Below are 27,985 nucleotides of genomic sequence, written 5' to 3'. Positions count from 1 at the left end.
CAACACGGGAAATCATTCAGTTGGAAAATGGGATCTAATCCTCAGATGTTACAAAATAAGGAATCCCTTAGCTGAGCTGAATGAGATTCAACCCTTCTCCATTGTAAATATTTTATAATATTTTTTGTTTAGGACACCCAACATCAAAGAGCTCAAAGCCCTGGGACAGAACAATATGCACTCTGGAGGGTTACTGACTTCAAGTTCAAGCATCTCACATGAGGAGAAGCTAACCTAAATGTAAAAATATATATTAGAAGATATTTATTCGTGTTGCTAGCAGCACTTTATATCATTAAAATTTCAATAGATGTGTCCACTGCAATAAACAAAACTGTAAGGACTGTGAGCTGAGACAGAGAAGTGAGCTTTAGAAGATATTTACTCTTTTTTAAGGCTAAAAGAAAACTGATGGTCTTCACCAAGCCATTCCCTCACAGTATCCCCAGGGGAGAGGAAGTTTACTACTTTCACTACATATCCTCATCATAAACCTAAAACAGCACATACGGAATTGGCTGAGAGACAAACAGGAGTACAATGCACTGATGAAACAACACATTTAGGAAATTAATCGCCCAAATGTCTTTCAGAAGTCGATGGCATTGATCTTATTTGGTTAGGTCTTCAAAAGCATTGCATCTTAACACCCATCGCTGTGTTTGAGTGTTTAATAAGTGGCTCTAAATAACATATGTAAGCTCACAACAGGTCTGACAGTGCAGTACTGCCACATAATTACACAATCGGTTTTCTCCGTGCAGCCTTATTCCATTTCTTCCTACATTATCAAGGACATTAAATAAAATGAATTTCCCATTTATGAAAGTATTGAACCACTTGAATAGAGGCAATGAATGGGGGCTTAATGCCTCAGCATCACACCATGCGCATAAGACTGTACACATTTTTAAAAGCCTCTTGATTATTATTGAATCTACTTCGAGTGACTGCGCCGTCTCTGAGATCTGGACTCGATTGGTTCTTGTTCTCCATTTGTCTTCCCATTAGGAGAGGGCAGGGCAAAGAGAAATATCAAAGCTACAACGCTACATCAGAGAGTGAGGGAGAAAGACAAACAGAGGTTGGACAAAAAAGTAGAAGAGGGATGGAAAAAGAGAGGAGGCGTGACAAGAGGGTGAAGGAGAAATGGCATGGGACCAATGGAGACAAATGGGGGACAGAAGTGGTGGCGTGATAAAGAGGATAAATGGAGGGGAGGGGGGAAGACAAAGAAACAGCATGAACAGAAACAAGGACATATCGGAAGTGCAAAGGGCGAAAAATGTGTAACTTTTTTGTGCTGAATTCTTTACTTTTTTTAAATTATGTACTTGACGATATACTTTTGTAAAGAAATTACGTCAGCATATTAAAGCCAATTCATCTGTGTGATATTCAAAGGTGTTTCATAGTTTCTCAAAAAACAATGAGATTGTTTCAAGATTTTGGATCCAGAAGAAGCTGGAACTCTGCTGAGCACAGGTTCCTCCAACCGGTGATTTATTTTCAGTTTTCTTGTAGTGTAATTACTTTTTTCATCTTAAATTACAACTATATTCTTCTAATATTACAACATTATTTTTGAAATCTTATATTTTCTCTTCAATATGGCCGTAATACTACAAATACTATGAGAAATTGCTGTGTTGCTGCTGTTGTGACACATCGAGATACAAAAAGAGAAACACAGTCCTCTCAAGTTAAGTGTATTATGTGTTGCATGAGGCTATTATTACTGAAAGACACAACAAAACTGTCTGAGGGACTCGCAAGTCTGTGAAGGGTGCATATTGCCATCTTGAGGATAAAAACCAAAATAAAACTCAAAATGTACAAAATGTACAAAATGGGAAAAATGATAAAAAGAAAAAGAAGAATTTGAATTCCTCAAAAATGAAATTCCAAGTCTAATAACCTTGTATCGATTTGCCCATTTAGTGAGGTTTGTTAGTGCTGGTGTGAAAGTTGTCAGTCAAACCTAATAACTGCTTCCAAACCGACTGGTGTGGATCGTTTATAGTGTGAATCGTAGGATCACAGGGTTTTCTAGTAGTAGATACATGTACGTGGTTTTTGTGTGAATTCAAAGGCTAAACTAATGTTATACAATCTTTGGAGTATTAGTCATTAAAAACTATTTTCTAGGCAATCTGTATAAATGTAGAGCCTGCAGGCCTATTTATTCAAGATTAGGTAACAATGGTAACACCTGTGCATATTATTAAGTGTGTGTAAGGATTTCTCTTAAATAAGAAAGTGAGAAGGAGTTCACACAGAGGTGCCCGGAGTGTGTGTCCTATTCTACAAGGACTTCAGACATTCCTCAATAAAAGACCACACACTGTCCTCCTTGAATATTATGGTGCAAAACACAAGGTCCAGATCCTCCAATAATAATATTCATGATCAGTTATTTCTGCATCAGCTCTTTGTGAACACCACAGAAGATTGTATTGACAAGAGAACGGTAACCAAAGTTGTCCAATGAGCGGGTTAACTGTCAGTTCATATAACAGTATTTTTACAGCTTGAAAGACAACGATATATCTATTTTTCCCCCTCTTGGCCTGAACCAAATGAACCGAAGTGCAGGTGTGAAAGCGCCCATAGATCTGGGAGGTTTAATACATCAAGCAGTGACATGAAATGACATGGTCATGATGAAGCTGTGGACGATATATGCTCTTTATGGTTGGATAGAGGCGGCCTCCCACTGGAGCCGAGTCTCTCCCCTCACTGCATGTCAGCAAAACATTATCGAACGACGGCCAATGAGAAGACAGAGTTACAACATATAGTAAATACCCACCGACTGCGACTCCATTTACACATCGGAGTGGAATGTCGAATATGCAGGATCATCGGCTCACTACAAGTGATGAGACGTTAAAAAGAGTAAAGATGTTACAATCACTTTTTATCCACGGAGACCTCGAGCCGTTGATTCACCGCACAGACCTGATGTGTTGTGATCATATAGTATAACCTTACAAAGACTATAACATTGATTGAAGTCAGACTACAATTCTGCTCTTGTATGAATAAAATATAAAAATTTAGAGAATCAAGTCTACACCTAATCTAGTGGCTCTATCTCTATGAAGAGACCCACTGGGAGGAGCAGAGCGCTGTGGATCAATGGATTTACTGTTAACTAGGGCTGATGGAAGCTCTGGTCATGTGATCAATGCCTGCATTAATCTTGAGGCTAGGGAGAAAAATATTACTGTTGCCTGTCAATTCATCAGCTGGATGGACGGATTGCGGAATTAATTAATCAGACGGCGGAAATGACACAAGCACCCATACATTAACACAGTTACTAACTGTTCCTGCATGGTAGATTCAACGCTTTACAACAGCAGTTCTTTGTGGTGTTTTTATAAAACGAGGATTGGATGTAATAAGGAGACTAAGAACGAAACAAAGCTCAAAGGCCTGTTCCTGCAACAGCTTTTGAAATGCCAGAGTGTCAGTGACACAGAAAACCAGTGACATAAATCAGCAGAATCTGGCTTTAGAGACGCATTTTCACTTTAGATTGGTGAGCAGAGTGTGTGTGTGTGTTTTGTGGATCAGTTCACAGAGGATCTGGCCTGGCCACATTCTCCCTATTTCATTGGTTGGTGAACCCAGAGCGACTTAAGAGGTCAACATATAGTTTGCTCTCTCCCATACACAGATAAACAGACATACAAAGGAGAAAGGAGATGATGGAGAACCCTGACAAAGAAAAATAATGCATTTCCTTCAATGTTGAGGTCAGCGACCTGGCGGCTGCATAGAGAGGGAGCGTATCTGTGCTTGTGTGTGTGGCGTTAAGTTTAAACCTGTTTCAAATTGTTTTTTTTGCACCACAAGCTATCAATACTGTAAACACTGATGTTTTTCTGCAAAAAGCTGCCCCAAATCCAGCAGGTATGGAAAAATTAACACTGATTTGAAGTATTGTTTTCTGTCAGTCACCTGACAAGAAAACAGTGTTCACTCTGAAATTTTTAGCTGTCAAATGCTGAAATAAGTCATCTACGATTGACATTTGGTGCCGGTCAGGTGGTGTGTGGTGTTCTTTCTGCAAAACAGCTGCTGCCTGGATGACGGAGGAGGATGAGAGGACGAGAGCTCTGAGACTGAAAAACAACAAGTTTGCTGGACACACAAAAAAAAAAGGAGTCTGCTGAAAATCTGAGGAGGTGATATTTCTCTGACTTATCAACTCTATGATTTACACCTTTTATATACACACAGTCATCTGAACAATTGCTAATATGTAAATATTAATATAAGCAGCTTTAGTATGTAGGAGGTCACTTCAGTCCTCCTAGCTTTTAACTTTCAACACTGAGGTTTTAGGTATTCTTTACAAAGTCCACCAAAAAGGTTTTCAGTTTCAACCAGAACACACTCAGTTAAGGTCTTTGGTCTCAAACACACACACACACGCAAGCACATACACACATACACACACACACACACACACACACACACACACACACACACACAAAAGAAGCAGTGACTGCTCTAATGATGCATCATTCACTTGCTATTAAATTACAAAGCTATACCTCACAGTGAATAGAAATACAGCAGATGTGTGTGTGTGTGTGTGTGTGTGTGTGTGTGTGTGTGTGTGTGTGTGTGTGTGTGTGTGTGTGTGTGTGTGTGTTTGTGTGTGTGCTTACGTCTGAATGAAAAACTGTGTCGCCCACCATGCTTTACCTCACAAATCATGCTGCCAGGGCACTGGGCACAGCTCTCTCTGCCTGAGCTTGATTTCTATGTTCCTCAGTGTGATGCACTCTTTTCTTCTCTCTTTCTCTGTCTATATCTGATCCCTCTCTATCCCCATATCTTCTCCCTCATTCTGTCACTTTTAGTTTGGTTCTCCCCACCTCAGCTCTTTTTTTCCCTCCCTCTACCACCTTGTCCTTGCTCTGTTATTTCACTCATTTTTAGTCTCTCTCTCTATCCAGTACATGTCATTCTTTTTTACACCCACACACCCCTCATCCTCCTTTTCCTCCTCTTCTCTTTTTCTTTCTGCACTCCACCCTTCCCCCCGCTCTCTTCCACTCCTTGTTGAAAGTCTTTGCTGTTTACTTTGGTGGACAATCCAAGACAGGTTGTTTGCTTAAAGGGTTGTTGGTCTGTGTATGAACATGTGTCTTGTGCGTGCGTCTCAATCCGTCTTGTAAAATGCAGGAATTAATCACTAAGACCTTCCTACTAAACGAATTCAAGGTGGTCTAAGGCAGATATGCCCTGATGTGAGAGGTGAAAATCTAAACATAGATGTTGTGAATGCATCTACTGGCAAAGGAAAACCCACATAAATAAAGAAATTCCTAATTCTGGAAGTTGGACCTACATAGCAACAGAAATGTGTCGTGTTTGGAATCAAGAATCAATTGTGTCATTCAGTGCTTGGTCCGATTTTATGACCTGATTTTATATTTCTTTTTTTAAACTAGCAAATCAGGATATTTTGCAAAGTTAAGTCCATAATAGAGATGAAACAGTTTGAAAATTGTACATCAGGATTTTAGTGAAAAAAATGATCAAAGAAAATGATGGTAGCATTTTCATTAATTATGGAAGGTGGACAACTGTTTACATTAAGTGCAGACGTCGACCTCAAATGTCAGAGTCAGAACTAAATATCAGCGTTTGTTAAGTACATGCATTTGGCATCAGTGGATGTTAGCATTTTCTGATGTGATTATTTTGATGCCCTCCACATCAATGCAATCAAGGCTTGTGGGAAAAAAGATGATAGTAGATGAAGTAAATGTCTTTATTTTCTTTAAACTAAAGTCTTATCAACGCCCAACTTTAGGTACGTATAGGGGAACAGATGGAGCCTTAGGTTTGTCCTCTGCATTCATTTCATCCGTATTTATGCATTTTGCGTGACGCAAAAGTAGCAGTACCACATAAAATCGTGGGGAGGCAGTGTAGCAAACAGTTCAAGCCAGACAATCCTAAGACATTTCAATGACGGAACATTTGAGGAAAGAATAAAGACTTAAGAAAACACTGCAGGCATCTATATGATGTTACTTGACCCATAATCATGTTTGTTGTTGTCAGAAACTCTTGACTCTGCGCTGCCCTCTAGAGGATATACTTAATAAAAACATGCCAATGGCAAGGACAGATTGAAGTATGTGGGCAGTGATGGTTACATCATTTGAAACTGAAGTATCTCTTTTTGTACGTAAAGGTGGCATAAACAAGCCTCTAGGTTGAAAAAAGTTTCACAGTAATGAAACACTAGCTGCAAGCTGTCCACCTCATCATGGTGAGAACATAACATCACGCTTCACAAACATAGCGGATAGCTGACATGTTGCTTTTTCTATCACAACACGAAAACCTCAGAACCTACTGGTGGTGATTTAAAGGTTGGCGGCAATCTGAGCTCAGGTTCAAATAATCTGACCTTGGAGATGAGCAGCTCTCTGTAAGAAGTTGCGTTGATGATGCTGCACATGAACACCCCGAGCTATAGAGAAACACCGCGCTCTCACTGTAGAAAAACACCGGCACAGAGAGAGAACGAAGCAATCGTCTCGGTGATCGACACCTACCTGTCATGCCTGGAGGGGTTTTCAAGAATTTCCCATTGAAATTTTGGATCACCACATCACACTTCTCCGTTGACTCCATCCTGAGCAGGAGAGAAACAGAGAGAGAAAAAGAAATGGGGGGCTTCTTGAGGACAATCAGCTCTTTTTGTTACAATTCAATATGCACAAGAGATACTGTGGTTTCATAAAACAGCATGCAGATGTGTCCTACATTGCAGCAGATACGTTAAATACCTGTCCGTTTATGTGTCTATGCATGAGTGTGCTTGTGTGTGTTTGTGTCTGTGTGTTTTCAATGGGGTTTCCTCTCCTTTGTCCCAGTTTAAAAGCTCCATTCAGTCTGATCTGTTGTGTGTCATGTCCTCTTTGTCTGCCCCTATTCAGCTCCGCTCACCCAATCACAGCTCAATGACTAATTGCCTGCTTGGCAAGCAAATGCCAGTGTGTGTGTGTGTGCGGGGGAGAAAAACGACGATAGGAGAGAGAGAGAGAGAGAGAGAGAGAGAGAGAGAGAGAGAGATTGTGTATGTGATAGTAAGTGGTATGTGACCATGCATGTGTGTGTCTATGTGTGTGTGTCTTGGGTTTGCTTCACACAGCCAGTGACCCTGAATGGAGCCCTGACTGCATTGTAATCACTGGCACACTCCATGGTGTAACTGAGAAGACCACACACACACACGCACACAGACACACACACACACGCAGGAGGGTGAAGAGGCCAAGGGTAGAGGAATGTGGAGTTGTATCATTAGAGCTAAAAGTCCTTTAGTTGTAAATGACCAGGAGTCAACTTAGCGTAACATTGCCTCTTGCTATTATCTGAAAAATGAATCTGGACCAGAGTGTGGTGGCTATGAATCAGTATTACTTTGTCTATGAAGTAATTATGCAGTAGTTTGTCCACCAAACTCCAACATCATGATGAAGCGCCAAATTTATCTGGAACTGTTGCAGAAACAGAAAATCATGTGCGTGCATCCGCCTGTGTCTGTCTACCTGGCAAAGCCGACTCCTCTGCTCAGGCCGTTGGCGTCCCTCAGTATCCGCGTGGAAATGACGTGACCGAAGGGCTTCAGCATGTTCTCCAGCTCCTGCTCGTCCATGGACACCGGCAGGTTGGAGATGTAAAGGTTGGTGGGGTCCTGCTCCTGTTGCTGTGGAAACAGAATAATATAAGATAAGGAACCTGATATCATTGCTTCCATTGTCTTGCTTGGGCAAAAGATCCATATTTTAGTCTTGGAGAGTTGGGAACCATGAAAATGCATCTCCTTGAAATCAATCATCGCATCGGGTCACACAATAATGCTTCATGTTCTTTACGAAAACAACAAAAGAAAATATTATTTACACAGATTATTCAACATAAAGAAACTTCACGTTGATCACTGCTGGATCAGATGCTCACCAAAGTGAAGAGTTGAAATGTCGTATTTGACCTCTAGAAGGATAAATCTAGACTTGAGTGCCCTTGTGCCAGGAAAAAAAAATGTTTTCCTTTCAAGTCTCAAAATATAGCAAGAGGAGTAAGAAGAGTTGACTATTTATCTTCACTAAGCTGATTTTATGGCAGTAAAATGCGTTAAAGGTTAAGGCTGTGTCATAGCGCTTGTTTATTTCCATATTTATGTCTGAATATCCCAGTGCAAAAATATGATTCAACTGAAACTCTCCTCAAACGAGGGAATCAACATTTCCTCAGAAAGACAGTGAACTGGCATCACACTCAGAACCCCTGAAGCGATAAGGTAACCCCCTCAGGATTCATAGATGTTAAAAGACTTGCAATTTTTCCCCCCGCAGAAATGAGGAAACCTCCATTTAATCTGCTGCTCAGTTAGTTAGACTTGTATACTTCCATTATTTCCGTTCTGTTTGGCAGCACTCCACTGAAACGATCCTAGGCAGGCCTGTGTGTGTCTGTGTGTGTAGCTAGTGATTACAAATTAAAGAGGGATGGGTGCAGTAGAGGTCGTGATGGAGGGTGCTCTATTTAACAGAAACTTACTGTTGACAGAAAATAAAAAATGCTCTATAATACATGTATGTACGGTTAATCATAACTTAATGATTTAGCCATTACTGTATATTTCATAGAACTGTCTGGAAGCCCAGTCGCAGAGTGTTGATGGTGAAACGAATGTATGTGATGTTTCATAAGAGTTTATGGCTGCGGATGCTGTGTCTCCCCTGTATGCTAATGATTCTTATTTATTCATAATAAGCCTTCTACAGTGGTGGGATAGATGCATACAACACAATATGTTTTATTACAGTCAGTGCCGAGGAGTTCCTGGAACGTCCCTGATACATTTTTATCAAAGGGCTCTTCTTCATATTAAACATTAGTCACATCTTTTATTTCCGTTCAGTCGTTTATTCCTTTATTATCCCAGGCGCGGCTTGCAGTCAGGTGCACAAGATGGAAGACATCAAAACAGTACTAGGAAAGTGCAGGTATGTTGCTAAGAACATCTTGGTCTACTGAAGTTATTAAAATGTATATGCTGACATAACATGTGCAAATGGAGCAAGGTTATTGCACAGAGAACAAAGGAGTTTCTACTTCCAACAGGCTGCTCCATAGCTCAGCCTGAAGATTATATCCTTCCATCTCACGTGCACAATCCCAGACAACAGAAACACATGTGGCACTATGCCTGACATAGCTTATACATGTGCTTCCAATGTTGTCATGAAAAATCAAACAAATATGCTGCTACGAGTACACGACTCCAAAATGGTTTGTTAGATTTTTTTACTATGGCAAACAACAATGTGTGTGTGTGTGTGTGTGCATCTCTATCTGTAATTACAAGGCCCAATTTTGGTTCAATACCTTCATTGTGAGGACATTTTGGCTGGTCCTTATAGGGTAAGGGTTAGGGTTAGGCATTTAGTTGTGATGGTTAAGGTGAGGGTAAGGGTCTAGGGACTGCATTTTGTCAATGAGTGTCCCCCCAACTATAGAGAGACGTGCATGTGTGTGTGGCCCAGGTATTAGTAATAGTTGTGGAGACGGTTTACACAGTCACATAATGCCAACTTGAGTTCCGTATGGGAAAAAAAGGTCCCATAGCGTAAATTATTGAATTTTAAGTTGCAGAGATGCTTAAAGGTTAGGTTTAGGTTAGGTTTAGGGTTTAGGTTAGGCAAGTAGTAACTATGGTTAATGTTAGAATAAGTCTCCAGGGAATCAATGGAGGTCAATGTAATGTCATCTGAAGTCATGGAGACACGACTGCACGTATATATATGTGTGAGTAGCGGTTTGTGTGTGTGTATTTGGTAAATACTTGTGTGTGTTGTGACCAGAGCTGCCCTTGTGTGGCTCATTTTAAACCTAAATATTTTCTTTGATCCGTGGAGGATTTTCCTTCGCATGCACCGCAGCTGTGTGATTTTAGGAGTGGGAGTTCCAAGTCTGTCTGACTGTGACCAAAGTCATCTATGTAGACTGTGACTCAGAGTAAGCAGAGCAGCTTCAGCAGAGAAGTCTGAGTTATTTACCTTTCTTTCTAAGTCTGAATATCTCCCTTCGTCAGCAGGGATTTTCCTTTGGCAGAGTGTCCAATACACAGAGTGGCACATTTATCTTCCCACACAGGGCAACTGACTTTGAATGTAATCTTCTACATTTGCGTGCATGCTTGTGTATGGATATGTGTGCGTGTGTGAGAGTGCGTTTATGTAAGCACTGGCAGACGAAAACAGCAATATCAAAAGGGAAAGGTCATTTCCAACAGCTGTGGAATTGAGTCATTGATCCTCATTGATCTTCTAAATCTTTCTTTATCGCTGAAATTGTGAAAGACTCCACTTGCAAACTTTAGTTTCACTGCTTTTCAACACACACTAAAATGTTAATTAAGAGAATTTTTCAAGTCTCTGCCCATAACGAAATTGAGACAGAATTATTTTCGTGTATTCTTTCAGGGTAAATGAAAGGTTTATCTGAAGATAATAAGAGGCTTTGTCATAAGTTAGTTAAAATAAGTGGTTTTCTTCCAAAACTACAATCTTTAAAGCATAAAATTCCCTCGTTATGTTACAGTCCCTGCACTTAACTTAACATAGAAACAGTGTGAGTGGAGACAAAAAGATGAATTTCATAGTAAAAAGACTAACTTTGAAAAGCCTCATTGGAGCTTGAGATATATTTAGAGAGCCACTAGATGGCTTGGGATAAAGAGGGAAAGCCTGTGGATTGTTGCTGCTGGGATGCAAGCTGGGACTTGATCAGGGTCAGCTGGGTGAGGGGGTCTGATGTAAAAAGACCAGAAAGTCCCAATGAGCCCAGGAACATCACTGATGATGCTCCCCGGCACATTCTAGAAATATGTCTTGCAACCAGGAATACATTTTTGCACAGAGAAAGGTGTTAGAATTTTGTCAATCATCAATTTAGGAACATTAGTAAGAATTTTCAGTTTGAGGAGGAGGAACCATTATAACAAGCAACGCCTCTTTCACTATTCATGGCAACTGAATATAGTTTTTTGCTGAGGCAAAGTCCAGTGGGGCAATCCTTCAAGTCTGCAAAACTTAAAACTAGAAGCTCATATTGTACAACTAGAATGGCATTCAGAGAGCACCAGATTGCACCCCTGAACATGTCTGATTGTTTTCATCAAGATCCATGAAATATTCTGTGAGGAATCAATGAAAATGTAGAAAAACGTTAAATCTCACAATGGTAAAGAAAGTGAAAAAACCCCTCCTGGATTCGCCCCCTGATCCACATTCGAAACAAAAATGTAATAGGTTCTTTCTTGACCTATATTGCAAGTTTTGTGGTAATCCGTCCAGTAGAAAACGCTTCCTCCTTGCCAGAGGTAATAAACATGTCTGCATGTTCTATTGTTAAAAATTGCAAACTACTCTTGTTATTAGAGGGATGGGAATGTGTTTTTGAATCGTCTTACTTTTCATATGGTTGAAACCATGGTGCAGACACATCTGACTGTACTGTGTGAGCTTTGTGTTGATGAAAACAAGATACACCGGCAATAACCCCATAGGTCCATGTTTATACTCACTGTCAAGATGCAGCAAGGTTGGGGTTGACACGCAGGGAATTCATATACACAGCCGCTGCTGCAAGAAAGCTTTACATTGAAAAAACTGTGTTGATATTCTGCAGTGAAGCACTGTATGTAGCTGAAAATGTTAAAACTAATAAAGCCACCATTGCAAATCCAAGTTACAGGAAATCAGTGAAGGAATCACAGGAGAACTGCAAACACACCCAACGTCATTTCTCAAGTCTTAGAAATTTTGTCATTCAATCACATTAGCTGCAGAGTACACCTGAGGTTTCATTATCAACAATAACTTGCTTTGTTGTTGACAACCTGTAAAAAGATAAACGATACAGCCGAAGATTTCCTATTCAATGTGGTTAACGAGCTAATTTCTTCCAAACACAATGTGTCTCAAAATCTCAGTTTCAGCCAGAAGTGGGTCGGCTGTTTTGCCTCTGCACACATTCTCCGTACAGTCTGTGGTTAATGTAACCAGGGAGATGAATGCAGATTTGTGCAAACAAGAGGGATGCCATAACCTCTCCTCTGCTCCTCCATGTGCTGATTGTGATACATGTCCGCGTTGTCTATTCCAACGCCCGCGCCTGAAAATGTGTGATTTTTCTTTGTTTTTGTAATATCGCCTCAATCCAGGGAAATCAAGAGTGAGATGGGTACAAAATCAACAGCGGCATCGTGGTGGGTTATTGAAATCACATTACACTCCAATTCACCGTCTCCAGACACAGTTGCCTGCAAGACACATTTATTTGCACAAGTACTTCTGGGATATGAACTTAAGTGATTTGGAGCACCCACATGTGAATGAACTCAACTTGACTTTGCTCAAAGTTTCCATTCGCACAAAGTTATTTCTCAGCAATCTCACTCTGCATGTTGCAAATGACTCACCCCTCTCTCTCTCTCTCTCTCTGTCCCCTCTCTCCCTCTGCCTCTTTGTCTCTCCACCTCTTTGTCTCTCGCCCCCCTCCCCTCTCGCTCTGTAACATCTGTCATGCGCTGGAAACAGCTTCACACCAACTGTGCCTCTCCCTGACTGTGTAGCCTGCCAGCGAGTCAGACTGCGTTTTCAGCCCCATTAAACCTCATTGCTGCATCATTATAACAGGTCTGCGCCTCCTATCACGCTACGTCGCGGCTACCTTGCGATGCCACAACACCTGCTGAAGAGCTTGAGTTTAAAGAGAGGGCGAAGCAAATGTTAAATACCTGTGAAATACACCGACTGAGTCTGTATATGTGATGAATGGATGGATGGATGGATACGTGGGGAGAAGACACTTGAGCGGCACATTTCTTTGCAGTGGCACTTGCATCTTAAATAGAAACACTTCACATCGAAAAATGACGCATCACGGCCTCTTGCGACTCCTGAACAGGGACCAGCCATTATTGAAAATGGATGGAAGGATCTTTACCCTTCCAGCTTGTCTTTTACTTAATTCTGCTCATTTCCTCTTTCAATCTAACTATTCTTCCCTCTCTTTTGCCCTCACTCTGCCCACCTCCTCTCTACCCCCCTTCCGCTCCACAAGTCCTTTCCACTTTCCCCTACTTGTCATCCGCCCCTCCTCTTCCTCATATTAAAACCTAATCTACTATAATGGCTAAAATGCTATCTGAATGCTCAATTAATATTTAAAGAGAATTTCTTCCTCACCCTTCTCATCCTCCCTTTTCCTCTCCTTCTTGTCTCTTTGCTCCTTTTTCCTCTTCCATGACTAACATTTTCCTCCTCATCTTCAAATCCATTCATCCATCACCACCACCTCTTCATCTTTCTCTTTCTCTCTCTCTGCATTTCTGCCTTCCTCCATCTTCCTCTTCCTCAAGCAAAGTTCTGATCTTTCATAATGATTGTCTGGGAGTCTAAACGTTCTCTAACGGCTGAATCAATACTTAATGAACATACCATAAATACTTTATGAACCCTAAACCCTGAAATCCCCAGGGTTTCATTAGCCATGGAGATATACACTTTTCTCCATCTTCATGATGACTGCAGCTCAGTGAAATCAACATGGATACTGAATGTCTCATCATTTAATGCTGTGGTCAGTTCATGTTAGTAGGCATGATGTAACTGCTGCTGCTGCTACTGCCTCTTCATGAGCATGTGTTTGCTCTTGTATTACAAGCAGTGAGCACAAAAACGAAGGACGGATTTCTACAGCGGCTTTGTCAGACATGCACTAAACTTCGGATTGTCTGCGGAGTTTCTCCTGCCAGCTCTCTATTAAAATTCCGGAGAATGTCTGAGTGAGCCGACGTTAGAGGACAGCAGGATATCCACCAGAGGATTCACCACGAGCCAGTGTGCATGTTGATGATGTTTCTATCATGCGACAAAGATGTCAAGAGAGCTTTTGGTGATAGGGGCCGATGCCAGTTTAATTGTGGTGTAAATAAAAACATGTGATCTCCGCAGTGGAATTTAAACGTTACGTCTCTCACCTACACAGAGAAAATCCAAACCCAATTGTGCAGTCATTCTCCAGGGTTCAAGTCTGTAAACTCTGTTAGGCTATCAACTCGCCCCATGTCAACTCACTTACATGTATACTATATTTTCAGTCTCTCTGCTGCCTGACTGAACTAGTTTGCTTTTCTGAGTGAATGATCAGAATACCTGAAGCATTGCTGCAGGTTTCAGCCATGCACATACCACAGCCAATTATATCCCGCTATATAGTAATGGGTTGAATGTCTCCAGAGAATTGTGTTTAATACGCAATAATAGAAAAAGGGCATTTTACTGTATTTTAAAGGGGATATTATTGCTGTGGTCACATCCTTTCAACTTCCAAAGTAACAGCCAGTATTTACAACTGGTTTTACACCAGGTTGATGCCATGGTTAATTGACCACAAAGGTAATTCAGCTCTGCTGACCTCCAGAAGATTTACCTAGAGCTAGGATCATTAAAAGTGAAGTTGGAGGCTTTAGAAATGATGGCACAGTCGTGGAACTATTCAGAAGCAGAAAAGCAGTTTTCCACTCAATGGCTCTATAGCAGCTGTGAAGTGGCAAAGAAACCCTGAGTATTCAAAGAAATGGCATCACACTCGACTAAGGGAGAGACAGACTATGTTTCAATGTTTAATTCAATTTTGTGACAGGCAGAACGTTTTTCCCCCCTCTGTGTCTTCACACTGCATGACTCATTTAAAGCAATGAGAGAGGCCTGTCTCGATAATGGGGACGGCGCACACACGCACGCACGCACGCACGCACACGCACACGCACACGCACACGCACACACACACACGCACACACACGCACGCACACACACACGCACACTTAATACATTCTCTATTCACACATGTATCATTAAATTCAACCATAAATTTACGTTTGTCCCCCCCTCAGACCTCTTGCTATTGCATTGATCTTCACTGTCCTATTTTCTCATTGCAATTTTGATATGGTTTCTCTCTTTCTCATCCCATCTCTTTTTTTCTTCTTATTTCTAACTCACACTGTCTCCACTGTGTGTATTAAAAGGCCAGTAATTCATCATAGAGTCAGAGCAGAGTGCAGTCCCTGCTGCACACACAAGTGTGCAGGCTGCTCGTCTGCCAACCATCCAGAGCCGGAATCAATCACCCAATCCTGAGACACTGAAACCATCAGGGAGGGAGGGGAGAGAGGGGGGAGAGAGGTGCACACAGAGAGAGGAAGATGGAGGGAGAAAGGGTGGAGGTGGACACAGAGACAGAGAAGCTCATGGGTGGATTAAGTAAACATTTCCTGTACGGAACAAAATGGCTTGTGAATTAATCAATTTATTCCCCTTGGGTGTGATTTGAAATAGAATAAAAGATACTACGGATAGATTCACACATAGATAGATGAAACAACATTCTTGCCTGATTGTAATTTTACATCTGTAATTCTTTTTTTCTTGTTGTGCATGTGCGTGTTTATTCTCTGGACCCACGTCACTAACACAATTCATGAGTGTGGGCCAGATTCCTAACAGTTGAGTAGAAGTGAGGTCAAATGTGGGTTGATGGCAGAGGTGGCAAAAGCACACACATTCTTTACTCAAGTACAAGTTCAGAGACTTGTGTTAAAAATGACTCAAGTAAAAGTAGATGAACTGTTTCAACCTCTTTACTCAAGTTAAAGTATAAAAGCACAGGCTCTGAAATGCACTCAAAGTATGAAAGTAAAAAGGTCCCTTCTAACGGCTGTATCTGTGCTATAAGCAAACACAGACTAAATGTAAACGTAAAAAGTCATCAGAAAAATGAATACACACGTTTAATAAAGATAACTGTATAATCTACTATACAGTAACACAGTATTTGTACTTCTATGCTTTACTTCTAAAATAACTGCCTGAGCTTCAGCTGTGGGAAGCCCAGAAAAAAAAAAAACATGCATTCGTGAAGAGTACTACAAAACGTGTGAAACACGTGATCACGGTCATTGTAGTTGTTCCCCTCATAACACAGAAGGCCTGAGGTTAGACCGCTACGATATGAGGCAACAAACCAAGCACGAGGGCCAAGGCAACACTATAACACATAAAACCCCATGTAGAGGGATTACACACACACACACACACACACACACACACACACACACACACACACACACACACACACACACACACACACACACACACACACGGCAATAAGAGGCATGATACCGATAGGACACACACACTCTACTCATCTTCTCTCTCTCTCTCTCTCTCTCTCTCTCTCTCTCTTCTGTAGTACTGAATGCTGTAATCAAGGCTAATGGGACTCAGCTGTTGACAAACATGTAGAGGGATTACACACACACACACACACACACAGTCAAGTAGTATCCGTAGGCGTAGTTTACTTTCATGCACCTGCCCCTCGTTTGCGTGCAGACGTGTGCTTGTTTGTACGTGGTGTGTGTTTCTCTGTGTTAAAGGAATAAACATGGATTGCATTCCTCACTTAAAGGTCAATGAAAACTAAAATCTCCATTCCTTCTCCGAGTCAGGAATTCTCTGCGAGCAGCCTGGCAGAAAAAAGCATTCTGGGTAAAATGACACAAAACCTCTCCGCTCTTTATTTTTATGTGTTGTTCTTATTTTTTTATTATTAACTGAGTCATTCCAGTTATTTTCAACCTGAGTCACACTTTTCTATTACTTTTACTCATGCTGTTTACTTTGACCCAAATCCTCAGTCATTTGACACAGACCCACCTCCTTAAGCGGGATGGAGCTCAAGTGAAATAACCTTGAATAGGACATTTTACATGTTCATTAAAAGAGATACTTTTAAAAAACATTTTTAATGGCAAAGCTAAAGTAGAGTGGGTGTGTGTGTGTGTGTGTGTGTGTGTGTGTGTGTGTGTGTGTGTGTGTGTGTGTGTGTGTGTGTGTGTGTGTGGGCAGTCAAGTGCTTGAAAAGGGATAAAGGGCAACACCAGCTTGTATATTAAAGATTTAATAAATGTTGGGTAAACTCGAATACTCATTAAAAAAGAGTGATTTTAATCAGATCTCTTGCATGTCTGATAAATGTATCTCAGTGGGATTCGAGGCCTTGTCACCTTACTGCCGTTGTTTCTGCCTGAGGACAGAACAGGCTTCAGGGAAATCCTGGCTCTAAATGATTAATGGAGTCTGAATTCAAGAAGGGGAGGTGTCTCTGACTCTGCAGGTGCTGTACACACCCTGGTATTTTGCATGTGTGCATGTGTGTGTGTGTCTCAGTCTATAGCTGAGGTGGCATCATCCCAGTAAAGACTGTTTCATGCATTTGGATAAGAAAAAGGACAAAGAGAGGTTAGGAAGCGATGAGGACAATTAAAGGGACAGAGTGTGGAGAGAGAAAAAGATTCTTGTAATGATATGACTCTATTCAGCCATTTTCTGCAAAGCTGCAAAACATAAGGACTATAAAAACAACAATAAAGCAAAGTTAAAGCATAAAAGAAGGTATAAAAAAATAATATTAATAAATCTCATACATTGCTGTAGTATGGGTAGTTCAACATAGACCTAGCTAAAACAGAATGGCTTTTAATATAAGTTTATTATAAGCTCATACTGATTTTTCCAGTCTGAGTAGTTCAGTAAGAAAGTTCCACTGTTGGTAATACGGTGAGTAGTAGGATCAATAGAGCACTTTGCAGCAGCAGCAGCAGTTTGACCCTGCAGTTCCTTAAATGTCAACCAAAATGTAAAAACTGATTTTAACACTTCAACACTGCATCAGAAATGTGACCTGTATGTGAATCTAAAGTTCTTCTCTCAAAATTAGTTAGAAGCCAAGCAGCAGGATTGGAAAAGTACAAACTAAATATTATAAAAGCATGACAACAAGAAATACAGTCTTTCAAAATGATTTTGCCTTCTGTTGAAGGAAACAAATGAAATCCCTTTCAGTTTTAAGTAATTATTACACTTATTTTATGATGCCCAATTTGATATAAAGCAGAATATCATCTGCATAGATTTTTTTTTGTTGTTGCATTTATCCCAAAAATAAAAGATACAAAATTAATCCCTGGGGAAAACTAAACTAAACTCAGCTTTGAATCGATGGAGAATTAATAAATCAGTGGTGACTTGAATATGTAGGAGCTGGGGTTACATTACTATTGTTCATATTATTATGTGCAAAATGTTGCTTTAGCAATTTTGAAATCAGGCACTACTGATGTTTGTCACACTTCTGGGTCAGCTTGTTATTTGATGCACGTTTTTTATTCCCTCTGATAAACAAATACAAATGTCAGTGTATAGTGTCTATGTGATGCAGCAACAATAACTGATTCAAGTCGAATACCTTTCTGAACAGTGGGCTTCAGATTTATGGCTGCAGAGCCTCTTGCTAAAGACGCAGCAGTGGTATGTCTGCTTTATAGGACAATATCCTGCAGGGAGTTGTCAGGTAATATGGGAGAGAGAGAGGATGAAAAATGGTCAACTGGTCAAGAGCGAGAATCAAACCTTGCAGTCCTAGCTGCATGGTCTGCAGCCTACACTGTGACCCGTTCTCTAACAGATTAAAAGCAAGTTCAGCTCTGCTCCTACAATGACTCACATTCAGCACTACCTCTCTCTGAACTACTCCCTGATTGTCTGTCTGTATCGGCGCATTTCATTAGAGGAAAGCAATAAACCAGGAGGGCTGCTGGATTGCTGGATTATCATTGCGGAAGCACCTTCTCGGATAAGGGCAGAGAAAATTAATAAAGAAAGTTTTTAGACAAACTTATTGAATAAGCTTTTTCTTTTTGTTTCTGGCATCAGTTTCACCCTACTAATGGCATGTGGCTTGTCCTCAGACAAATCACCGGAAAATGAAGTTAAGAGCCACAGCTAGGGAGAAAACAAATTAAAAGGAAACAGCAAAATTAAAAAAGTTCTCGGAAAGTGCATGGGAGGAGTATGTGCTCTCGGCACTGCAGTGATTAAAAAATAAAGCAGTGGCTCAGACACAAGAATCAAATCGGCTCAGGGGGGAAGAAAGAGGTGCACTCGATTCTGACCAAAGTTGGAGTTTTTTCCCCCACTCTGTTGTGTTAAATACTGTGCATGCGAGCCAAGGTTAGTATCGTAAAATTACAGTGAAAGAAAAGTCATATCTGATTCATATTCCATTCAGAATATAGGTGATTACTCCAGAAAAGAAGAAGAAGGCCAATCTCCGGCATCATTACAGCTTGAAACATGCAGCTAAACTGGATGAGTGGCTATGACAAATGCTCTTGGCTTAGGTTAATGCTCTTTGGTGGAGTTTGCGTGTCTAACAAGCAGCTTTCACAAAATCACATTCTGACAGAGACAATGTTATGCAGGCCAGTTTTGTATCGAGAGAGTGAAAAGCTAAGAAGCTGAAAACCTCATTCAGAGTGAGGATTTGTGAAGAAGCCTTGTTGCTGCTGTGAAGATTGCATAGAGAATCCTCCCAGGACTGATTATTGATGCAGGTTACAAGAAGTTACCTGCCTGCGATAAAACGACAGACATAACAAATGCCACTTAAACACCAATTTTTATGGTTGATATCACTGATAACAGAGAGGCATTCCTGTCTTAATCGGCAAATAATACATGGCACTACCAAAGGGGAGGATTTGTTTGAGTCAGGAGCATCATCACCTTTCACAGATAGAAAATCACAAAGTGCTTTACCTTATAGGAGGTTAAGATCACAAGCAATAGCTACAATTACAACAACAAAACGTGGAAAGATACACAAAGCAAGTACGAAATAATTAATATCAAATAAAGCTTTTGGTAGGAAGAAGGTTCGTCTCCCCTGCTCTTGAGAATTGGCAAAGTCAGTGTTAGAGTGTAAAGGAGGGTTTTAAACCAAAGGCTACAACCTTATTGTCAACTTCACTGCACTGCAGTAAAACCGATATGACATCCAAGGGCATATAACACTTGCAGCACTTATAAAAGTTGCACAAGCTGGTTGACTTGCTGTATAACAGGGAGCTAAGCTACCCATGTCCACCCACATCTTCACGCTGACCTTGGCTATGGAGTCCCCCAGGAGAGGAAGACTGGTTTACGCTTCAATAAAAGACCTTTTTCATCAACTCTACTGTTTTCTCTGTCGCACCGCAACCCAGCCGGCAAGGTCAAGTATGTGTGTGTGAGAGAATGTGTGCTCTAAGATTGCAAGTATGACCTGACGGCATTCATAATAAAGGCAATAAGAAATAAACAACTTTGAATATTAACCACTGACTTGAACAGTCCTTTTTCATATCTAAGATTTAATCAAAGTGAATGAAAGTGAAATATGTGCTTTTTGCAGGGTCACACTTCATAAGATCTACCAGCAGCACATGGCAAAGCTTCACTGTCATTAATTCACAGCTAAGCACATTGAGACCCACTTCCCAGGACTGATCATTTTTCTGTGATAGGCCACTGAGCAGCAGCAGCAGCAGCAGCAGCTGGGGGTTAAACTTGCTCAAGGACACTAACCTGTGCTTGTTGAAGCGCTAAGTCTGAGTTGTTTTCCCTCCACACCTTTTCCCTGTGACTCTGGGGCTCCAAATTAAAGACAGTTAAACTCAAATCTGAAAGTCAAATATTTTATTCAATCATCCAAAATGGCTATAACAATTTTAACAGCATAGTTGATGCTCTTCATCATTTTAAACACATCCTCTTGCAGGGATTTGTTGTATCGATTGCACAACAACTTTGTCTATACTTGGTTGATTCTCACACAGTGTAAGATGAGCGACTGAGCAGCTAAGTCAGGGTTAGAGAATTCTTGGCCTCCAATTCACACATGCACATGCACACGCATACGCACACGCAAACGCACAAAAACACACACACACCCACACACACACACACCAATGTGTAACATGTTATATGTTTTTCACTTCCACCTGATACTATTTCATCCTGATCAATGTCTTTGTCCTGCAGATCCAAAGCTCAAAAGCCGTGGCCTGTTGCCATGGTTATCTCTATTTGAAACCGGAGGGATTAACCTCCAGGGGGATGGCTTGGGGGAGAGAGAAAAAGGAGACGGAGAGAGGAATGAGAGAGGAGAAAAAGAAGAGGGAGAGGGGGAGAGATAAACAACTCTGGGTGAAAATAAAGTCATAAAATTATAAATTAACTGATAAATGTAGACACATAGGGTTATAGTTCTTACTTGTACTTTTACTTCCAACAGCAACAATCATTCTGATTTTGTAAATTTTTGTGTTGTGGTTGTTTAAGCAAAAGTTTGGTTCCCATGCCTATAAGGCCTCTTTGAATTGAACTGAATTGGACTGAGAGAAAGAGATCAAAATAAACAACAAAGAAGAAGATGATGAATTACTATGAAAAGGTGTCACACTCTAGAAAATACAAAAGAAAATATAGAAATATAGTACAAAGTAATTAACTGTTAAATGTAAGTATAAGCAAAAGAAGTGTAAGATCAAGTTCTACAATAAAATATCAGTCAACACAAGTTGAGAGAGTAAAGTGACTGATTTAGATACGTTTGATAAATAATATAAATAATAATATAATAATATTGCTCAGTGTATTTTGATAACTATGATGTGATAACTATGGTAGTTATCGCAGTATTTTAAGGTGACTTAATATATATGTTAAATAAATATTATGACATGATACAAAAGTGGAGTCTTTTCAGAGAAGTTGTTAGAGTTTCTCAGCTTTAAGAAAAAGGGATAAAAGTGAACAAAGAGATATAAAGAAACTTAAAGAGAAGCCAAGGAGTGCAGACGTCACCAGGCTGCAATGCATTGTACACAATTGCTCAACAATATACAACCACAGTACTTCCACATTATGAAAAATAGCCAAACACAAAAACAGTACTGTGACTGACTTTATTTACCTAAACTATGTTTCCAACTTTTTAAATTCTGGTTTGTTTTGATTTGGTTTGGTTTGGTTTGGTTTGGTTTGGTTTGGTTTGGCCATACAGAAACCACTGGCATCTATTCCCAAACTAAATATTAGGATTCTCTCATTGCAATGTTGCTTTCCCATTGGCTGTCGTCACATTTTTGTTATGAAAAACAGCAGAAATGCAGCCGCTGCCATCGCACACACAGCGAGTCGTCCTTTTTCTCAAAGTGAGTGAGTTGGAACCCGAGGCCTCTGGCTGAAGAACAGTCTCTGCGTCACAGACGACACATTCATAGCAACATGTCACAACATGTAGGGGAATTCATTTAATACGCTGGCAGGAAATAAAAGCATGTAAGCTGTAAGAGTTCTGCATCAGGAGGTGGCTTTTCCAGACTCTCCGAAGACGTGCTCATGGCGCCCAGATGAAGGAACAGAGATTTTCTTACCAGCTTTAGATGTCGGGTTGAGGGCACAGTGGGGCCAGATGACAGCTTGACGGACCAATGTTATTTACTTTTTGAAAGGGAAAACCGGCCTGAGTCAGCAAATACTAAAGGGCAAACATACACACGCACGCACGCATAGACACATGGATATCTGACGGTTTCATCTCCGGTACGTGCACACGCTCTCACACAGCTGCACCAGCGGCTCCACACACTCACAGCACCTCAACACACACATCCACGCACAAACACACACACATGCAAAGACACATGCACAGACCTGAACATCTGACTGTTTCATCTGTAGTACATGCACACACTCTCACACAGATGCACCACTGACTCCACACACACAGTACCTGTACACACACCCACACACACACACACACACACACACACACACACACACACACACACACACACACACACACACACACACACACACACACACACACACACACACATTGCTGGAACACCATTGAGGAAACAGCAGCCTAATTACCATCATATCCTCCACCAAGGACACCTCATGACAGTGCACTCACATTCATCTCTTCATTTTACCTGCACCAACCACATCCTCCCCTCTTACAAAGTCATTAGGCTCTAACATGGTTCTTAAACCCTTCCAGCCCAAACTGAGCAGCTTTAGTGTCCCTCCTGAGACACAGCCTTAGTTAAAGCTTCATCATCGGAGCACCCACCACAAACTGGCCTGTATTCTATTGGGTTCCCAGCAGTGCCATAACCCCAAATTGTTCTCATATAGAACCCACCACTAACCAGTCGACCAATTAATAACGACCTTATCTCCAACACGCACAGTTTATATATTCACAAGCAGGCCCACGCATAGACATATGAAGAGGACAGAAGCGGCAATTACATATGATTTATTAAAACAGCGTTCCTAGCAGCGTAGACCCAAGCACCTCTATATTTAACATTCATGGGAGCAGCCAGGAATTTTTATCCACTTGCTGGATCATGGCTGTTAATATCCAATTTGCCCTCTCCCATCAGAATGTGAATGTTCTTCAAAAAAGGACCATTAAGTGGATGTCAGCGAATGTTCAGAACTGCCACAATCTCTTATTTGAAACATAGTAAATACTGTAAAAAGCATTCATAATTTTTAAATGGCAGAAACCAGTCTTATTTCACAAGTATCAAGAAATGAAGATTTCATTCACATGACTTTTACAGTGATTATTGCTACAAGCAACTAAAACAATTGACTCTAAAAAAGTTTACTAATCTAGATAAAGGCACTCACATTGTTCAGGCATTATGAAATAAAAGATTATTGTAACACAGTTAAAATAAACCTATTTTGCTCTATGGAAGCTTAATTAGATATGCAGAGGGCAAAGGTTAATATGGTTATTATGGCTTCGAAGCCATTGGTTAGCGAACACATTAATCAGTAAGAAAATATAAGGTGGACATTTTTATGATTGTTTGTGAAATGGGTCACATGTCACCTCATGCAGAAAGAATTAATCAAATATTCAGTTGGTGTAAAACTTGTTTATAATCTTCAGATTTTATATTAAAAGCAGAGATGTGCTTTAAAATATTAGCAAAAGAAAAATGGCCATTGTTCCCCAGGGCAGCTGGTACAGTAATATGCACTGGATGTACTTAATGGGTCAGTTTTGCAGGTATCAATTTCACAGTAAGTGCATATGTTTTGAGGTATCTTCTATGAAACATTGCTACGGCTCACCATACACTGTTTGCAATTGATTGAGTGTCCTTTGAGCTGTACTTGCATTGAAAATAACGAATGCACTGCCTGTTGGAATGGGCTGTTTCCTTGGCCTGTGGTAATGCTGCTTGCAGCTTTCCTTCTGTAAAAGTGACCTGCAGTAATGTAACTGCAACGAGTAAAGACCGACTGCAGCAATCAGTACCCAGGACCCTGAAGCGGAGAGTCACTTGTCGTTGCTGTTGTCGTCAATGTTGTTTGTTTGTTGTGATCAACAATGTCACTGAGGTTTATGAGTCCCAGTCGCCGCTACTACAGAGCCTTCTTTATTTAAATTGTATTCATATTGAACGTATCACAAGTCCAAATCACACCAAATACGACACTGCACACTTCGCTGGGCTCTTTAAAAGACACATGTGAAGTGTGAAGCCCATGAGATGAACTGCTCTGGAGATATGACAGCCAGAAAATAGAGATTTCTGGAATTAGAAGATATTTTGGAAAAAGATATAGGATAAAACGTGTGGGTAGATTAGAGGAATCCACTGACCTTACTATGCATATGTTGCATTGGAGTTGGCACTTTAAACAATTCATCTGCCTACAGTTTTGGTGGTGTACTTATAAAATATTTCAACCTTATTAAATTTGGTTGTGTGGTTTATATATATATCTACCTTGGATGAGATCAAAACACAGAGCTGAATTATAGAGCACTGTTGTATCTCCATCCACCCTTTCTGCAGAGATGCACACATGCTTGCAGATCTTCTGTCTGAGTAAACGTTAGCCGGACCAGTAGGAACTTGAGGGCGTCACGTTCAACCGTCATCGTGATTTTCAGCGCGTTCCTGTTTAGATCAACAAAGACGAGTGACTCCGAGGAACTGAGTGAACACACTTGAAGAGGAACAGGTGAAACGAGGACGTGTGAGTGACAGAAAATGAAAGAGGAAAAGAAAAAAAAGTAAGAAAGTCAAGTGAAGAGGTAGAGCAGACACACACAGCTAGAGTAAAGGCCTCATTGGTTTTCAATGGGCATGTGCAGACTCAGACGCACTAAAAGGTTACAGCATTTGATTTGTGATATTCTACTCTGAAAGCTCTCTCTGTCTGTCTGTCTGTCTGGAGGAGCAGTTTGGCTACTGCTGTCCACAAAGTTTGATCGATGGCTGAATTATGCCATCGGATTGTGAATCTAGCCGACTCTGCTGTCTGCCCAATGACAAACAACAAACACGCCTGGCCACCAATAACAATGAGAGATGCCAGGGCCGGGGCAGCCAATCACACAACAGGACTTAATAGTGTAACCATAAAATAAGGACATTTCAGTCAGCCTCCCCTACCATCATTAATAGACTTCATTCATTTGTATTCCTCAGAGTGTATGCGCTGAGATTTTAAATGCACCACCAGCCCTTTCTTCCTCAAGCCCTGCCTCTCTTTTCTTTTTTCTTTTTTTTTCCTCTCTCGCCTTTTATTTCCTTCCTGTATTTCCTACTTCTCCTTGATCACTCTGCATTCCTCCCTCTCAGAGTTCAGGCTGCCCACTCCATATTCAATCCGTCTCTTTCTCTAACCTCCCTCGCTACAGTTTGGGCTTCCCACTCCCACTCCCTCCCTCCATCAATCTCTCATGCGCGCCCCCTCCCTCGCTCCGGCGGCCCACTCAAAGGCTAATTCCACAGAGGGAGAGAATGTGAGGAGAGGCATTTTACAGTGTTTTCCAGTTATCTCTGTCCTTATAGAGCTGTTCTCCAACCAGCTCCATCAAACCAAGCACCACCCCCACCTCTCCAGCTGCCTACTCTATTCCTACTCTGTTCGTGGCAATGTTTCCCTCGCTCCTCTTTGTTTTCCTGCCTCTCGGGGGCTAATACAAGGGTGATACAGAGTCTGAAGGGTTTCATTAATAAATGAGGCATTTACCAGTTTTTAAAAAAGTACCTTACTCATACAAAACCAGGCCTGCTATAAGCTGGAGACTCATTATCTAATTTTCCTCTAAGAATAACAGCATTTTAAATGTTACTGTTGTAGCCAATTGCTTTGTATTGTTGAAATGTGAAGCTATGGAGATGTAATACTTTTACTCACTACAAATTAGATAGTGAATTTGTTTTGGAATCTATTATTAACTCACGCTGGGAGAGTTTCAGCACGTGTGTTTGGGCAGAACCTAAGTTTAAATCTAATTTTGCACACTAAGTTGTATTGCTGTTAGCAAGTACAGGATTAACATCAGCCTGGGGGGCAAATCAAACAAGAGCACACTGTGTTGCATTGACCCCACATAGACTTGTGCTTCAAATGTGCAAAACAAATGTGTCATGGGCCATGTGCTGTTTTCCTGCTGCAGTGTTTCTTTAGTGGATTGGGACCACTTCAGTGAATCTTATCCTGATCCTTACTCAAGTAAACGAAAGTTTGTCAACTTGTCATTGGTGACGGGGCCTCCTTATTGTGGCAGTTGTTTTTGTTTGTCTTCATGAGGCATCAAAAATCCCTAGAGAGTCTACAAGCATATTTTAGAAGCTCTTCCTTCTGATTTAAAATTAAGATTTGGAGATCTTGGGACATTGTCTTTTTGATTGCAGCCATCAAAACTTAATCACCACCAGTATTCACTTTGTTCTCTTTCTGCTGTCAGCCAGGATTCAGGGAACTGCAGAATTCATAATGGGTTAAAAAAAAACTCTGAAATAAACTGGAAAAACTGTGACTTTAATTTGAAGCCAGGGAACTTTTCATATAAGAAATTGCTGTGTCTCCTGATGTGATCACATAATTAAGGATTCAAACAATAACAAAACCCATTGACTTGAAGAAATTAAATCTGTTTTCACGTCTGACGGCAGTGGAGTTGATTTGGAGAAAGTTTTTCTGTTTGAGTGGAGAAAATGAATAAACCAGTTCATTTCATTAATTTAGTTGCCACTGCAAGATCGTTATGTTATTACTACCAGCATCACACACTTCAGGTGCAGTGGTCGAGTCTAGTTTAGAAGGCGCCAAATGAACATCCTCGTCTTTCGTACATTATCATCAGAGGCAGGGACTGCAAGCAATCCTGAAAGGTGCATCTGCTTCATTTACTCCTTCTTTTGTTTAATACTGTCTCAACTCACGGCAATTGGTTTGAAAGTCCGAACTTTCCCAAAAAGTGTTTTCACTCTAAATCTTTGGTTTGTTGGTCCAGATCGTCGTCTGAGGCATCTTTCACACCTGCTATTTTGGTCCGGTCTAAAACTGAAAAGACTAAAGGTCCAGACCAAACAAGCCCCTTGAAACATCATCAACACAAAGTTATTCACAATCTCCTCTGGGTTCTCATTCAAGTCTGTCCGAGTGACTGGCCTTTATTTGTCCGTGAAGCCCTTTTGCCCGCCTGCTCTGCCAAAACGTAATCTCAGAGAAGGCACGACTTCTGTCTCAAGTGCTAAAATTATCATTTTTAATAAACACATTGCATCAAGTATTTATGAGTCAGGACCCGTTGGATGGATGGATGGCTCTTGGCTGCATATCACTGAAGCTTTAATATGCTGCTCCACACTGGATAAACACAGTGAGTTTTTTTTTTTAAACATCAAGCTGATGTCCTGGAAAATAGCAGACCAGAGGAAAAATAGAGGAAAACTACTGTGCTATAAACATAGGTGGAATTTCCACCTTGTGCTTGTGAACCTGTGTTGTACGGCTGAATTGTCAATGTATCGTGAAAACACATTATGTGCTTCTTCTTACATTTGTTGTAGCATGGATTCCAAGCATTAGGATCTATGCCAAAGTACACAGACTGGCATACAAGTACTGTAATAAGTAGAGAA

At 40.8% G+C, this 27,985-nt stretch overlaps 1 protein-coding gene across 1 annotated transcript in view; it reads right to left on the bottom strand.

Moving 5' to 3' along the window:
• The window catches only part of LOC118113820 (RNA-binding motif, single-stranded-interacting protein 3), a 124,744-nt gene that overhangs the window by 30,797 nt on the left and 65,962 nt on the right, over nt 1-27,985 (bottom strand). Inside the window, exons 5-6 of the mRNA XM_047340953.1 lie at nt 7,593-7,750; nt 6,594-6,673 (exon numbers count right to left, since the gene is read on the bottom strand). Of these exons, the coding sequence (XP_047196909.1) occupies nt 6,594-6,673; nt 7,593-7,750 (238 nt within the window). The remainder of the gene's footprint in view (nt 1-6,593; nt 6,674-7,592; nt 7,751-27,985) is intronic.

This window comes from Hippoglossus stenolepis, chromosome 8 (assembly GCF_022539355.2).
Source record: "Hippoglossus stenolepis isolate QCI-W04-F060 chromosome 8, HSTE1.2, whole genome shotgun sequence".
NCBI classification, from domain to species: domain Eukaryota; kingdom Metazoa; phylum Chordata; class Actinopteri; order Pleuronectiformes; family Pleuronectidae; genus Hippoglossus; species Hippoglossus stenolepis.
The sequence above is the reverse complement of the archived record's forward strand: the minus strand, read 5'-3'. Positions and strand labels throughout refer to the sequence as shown.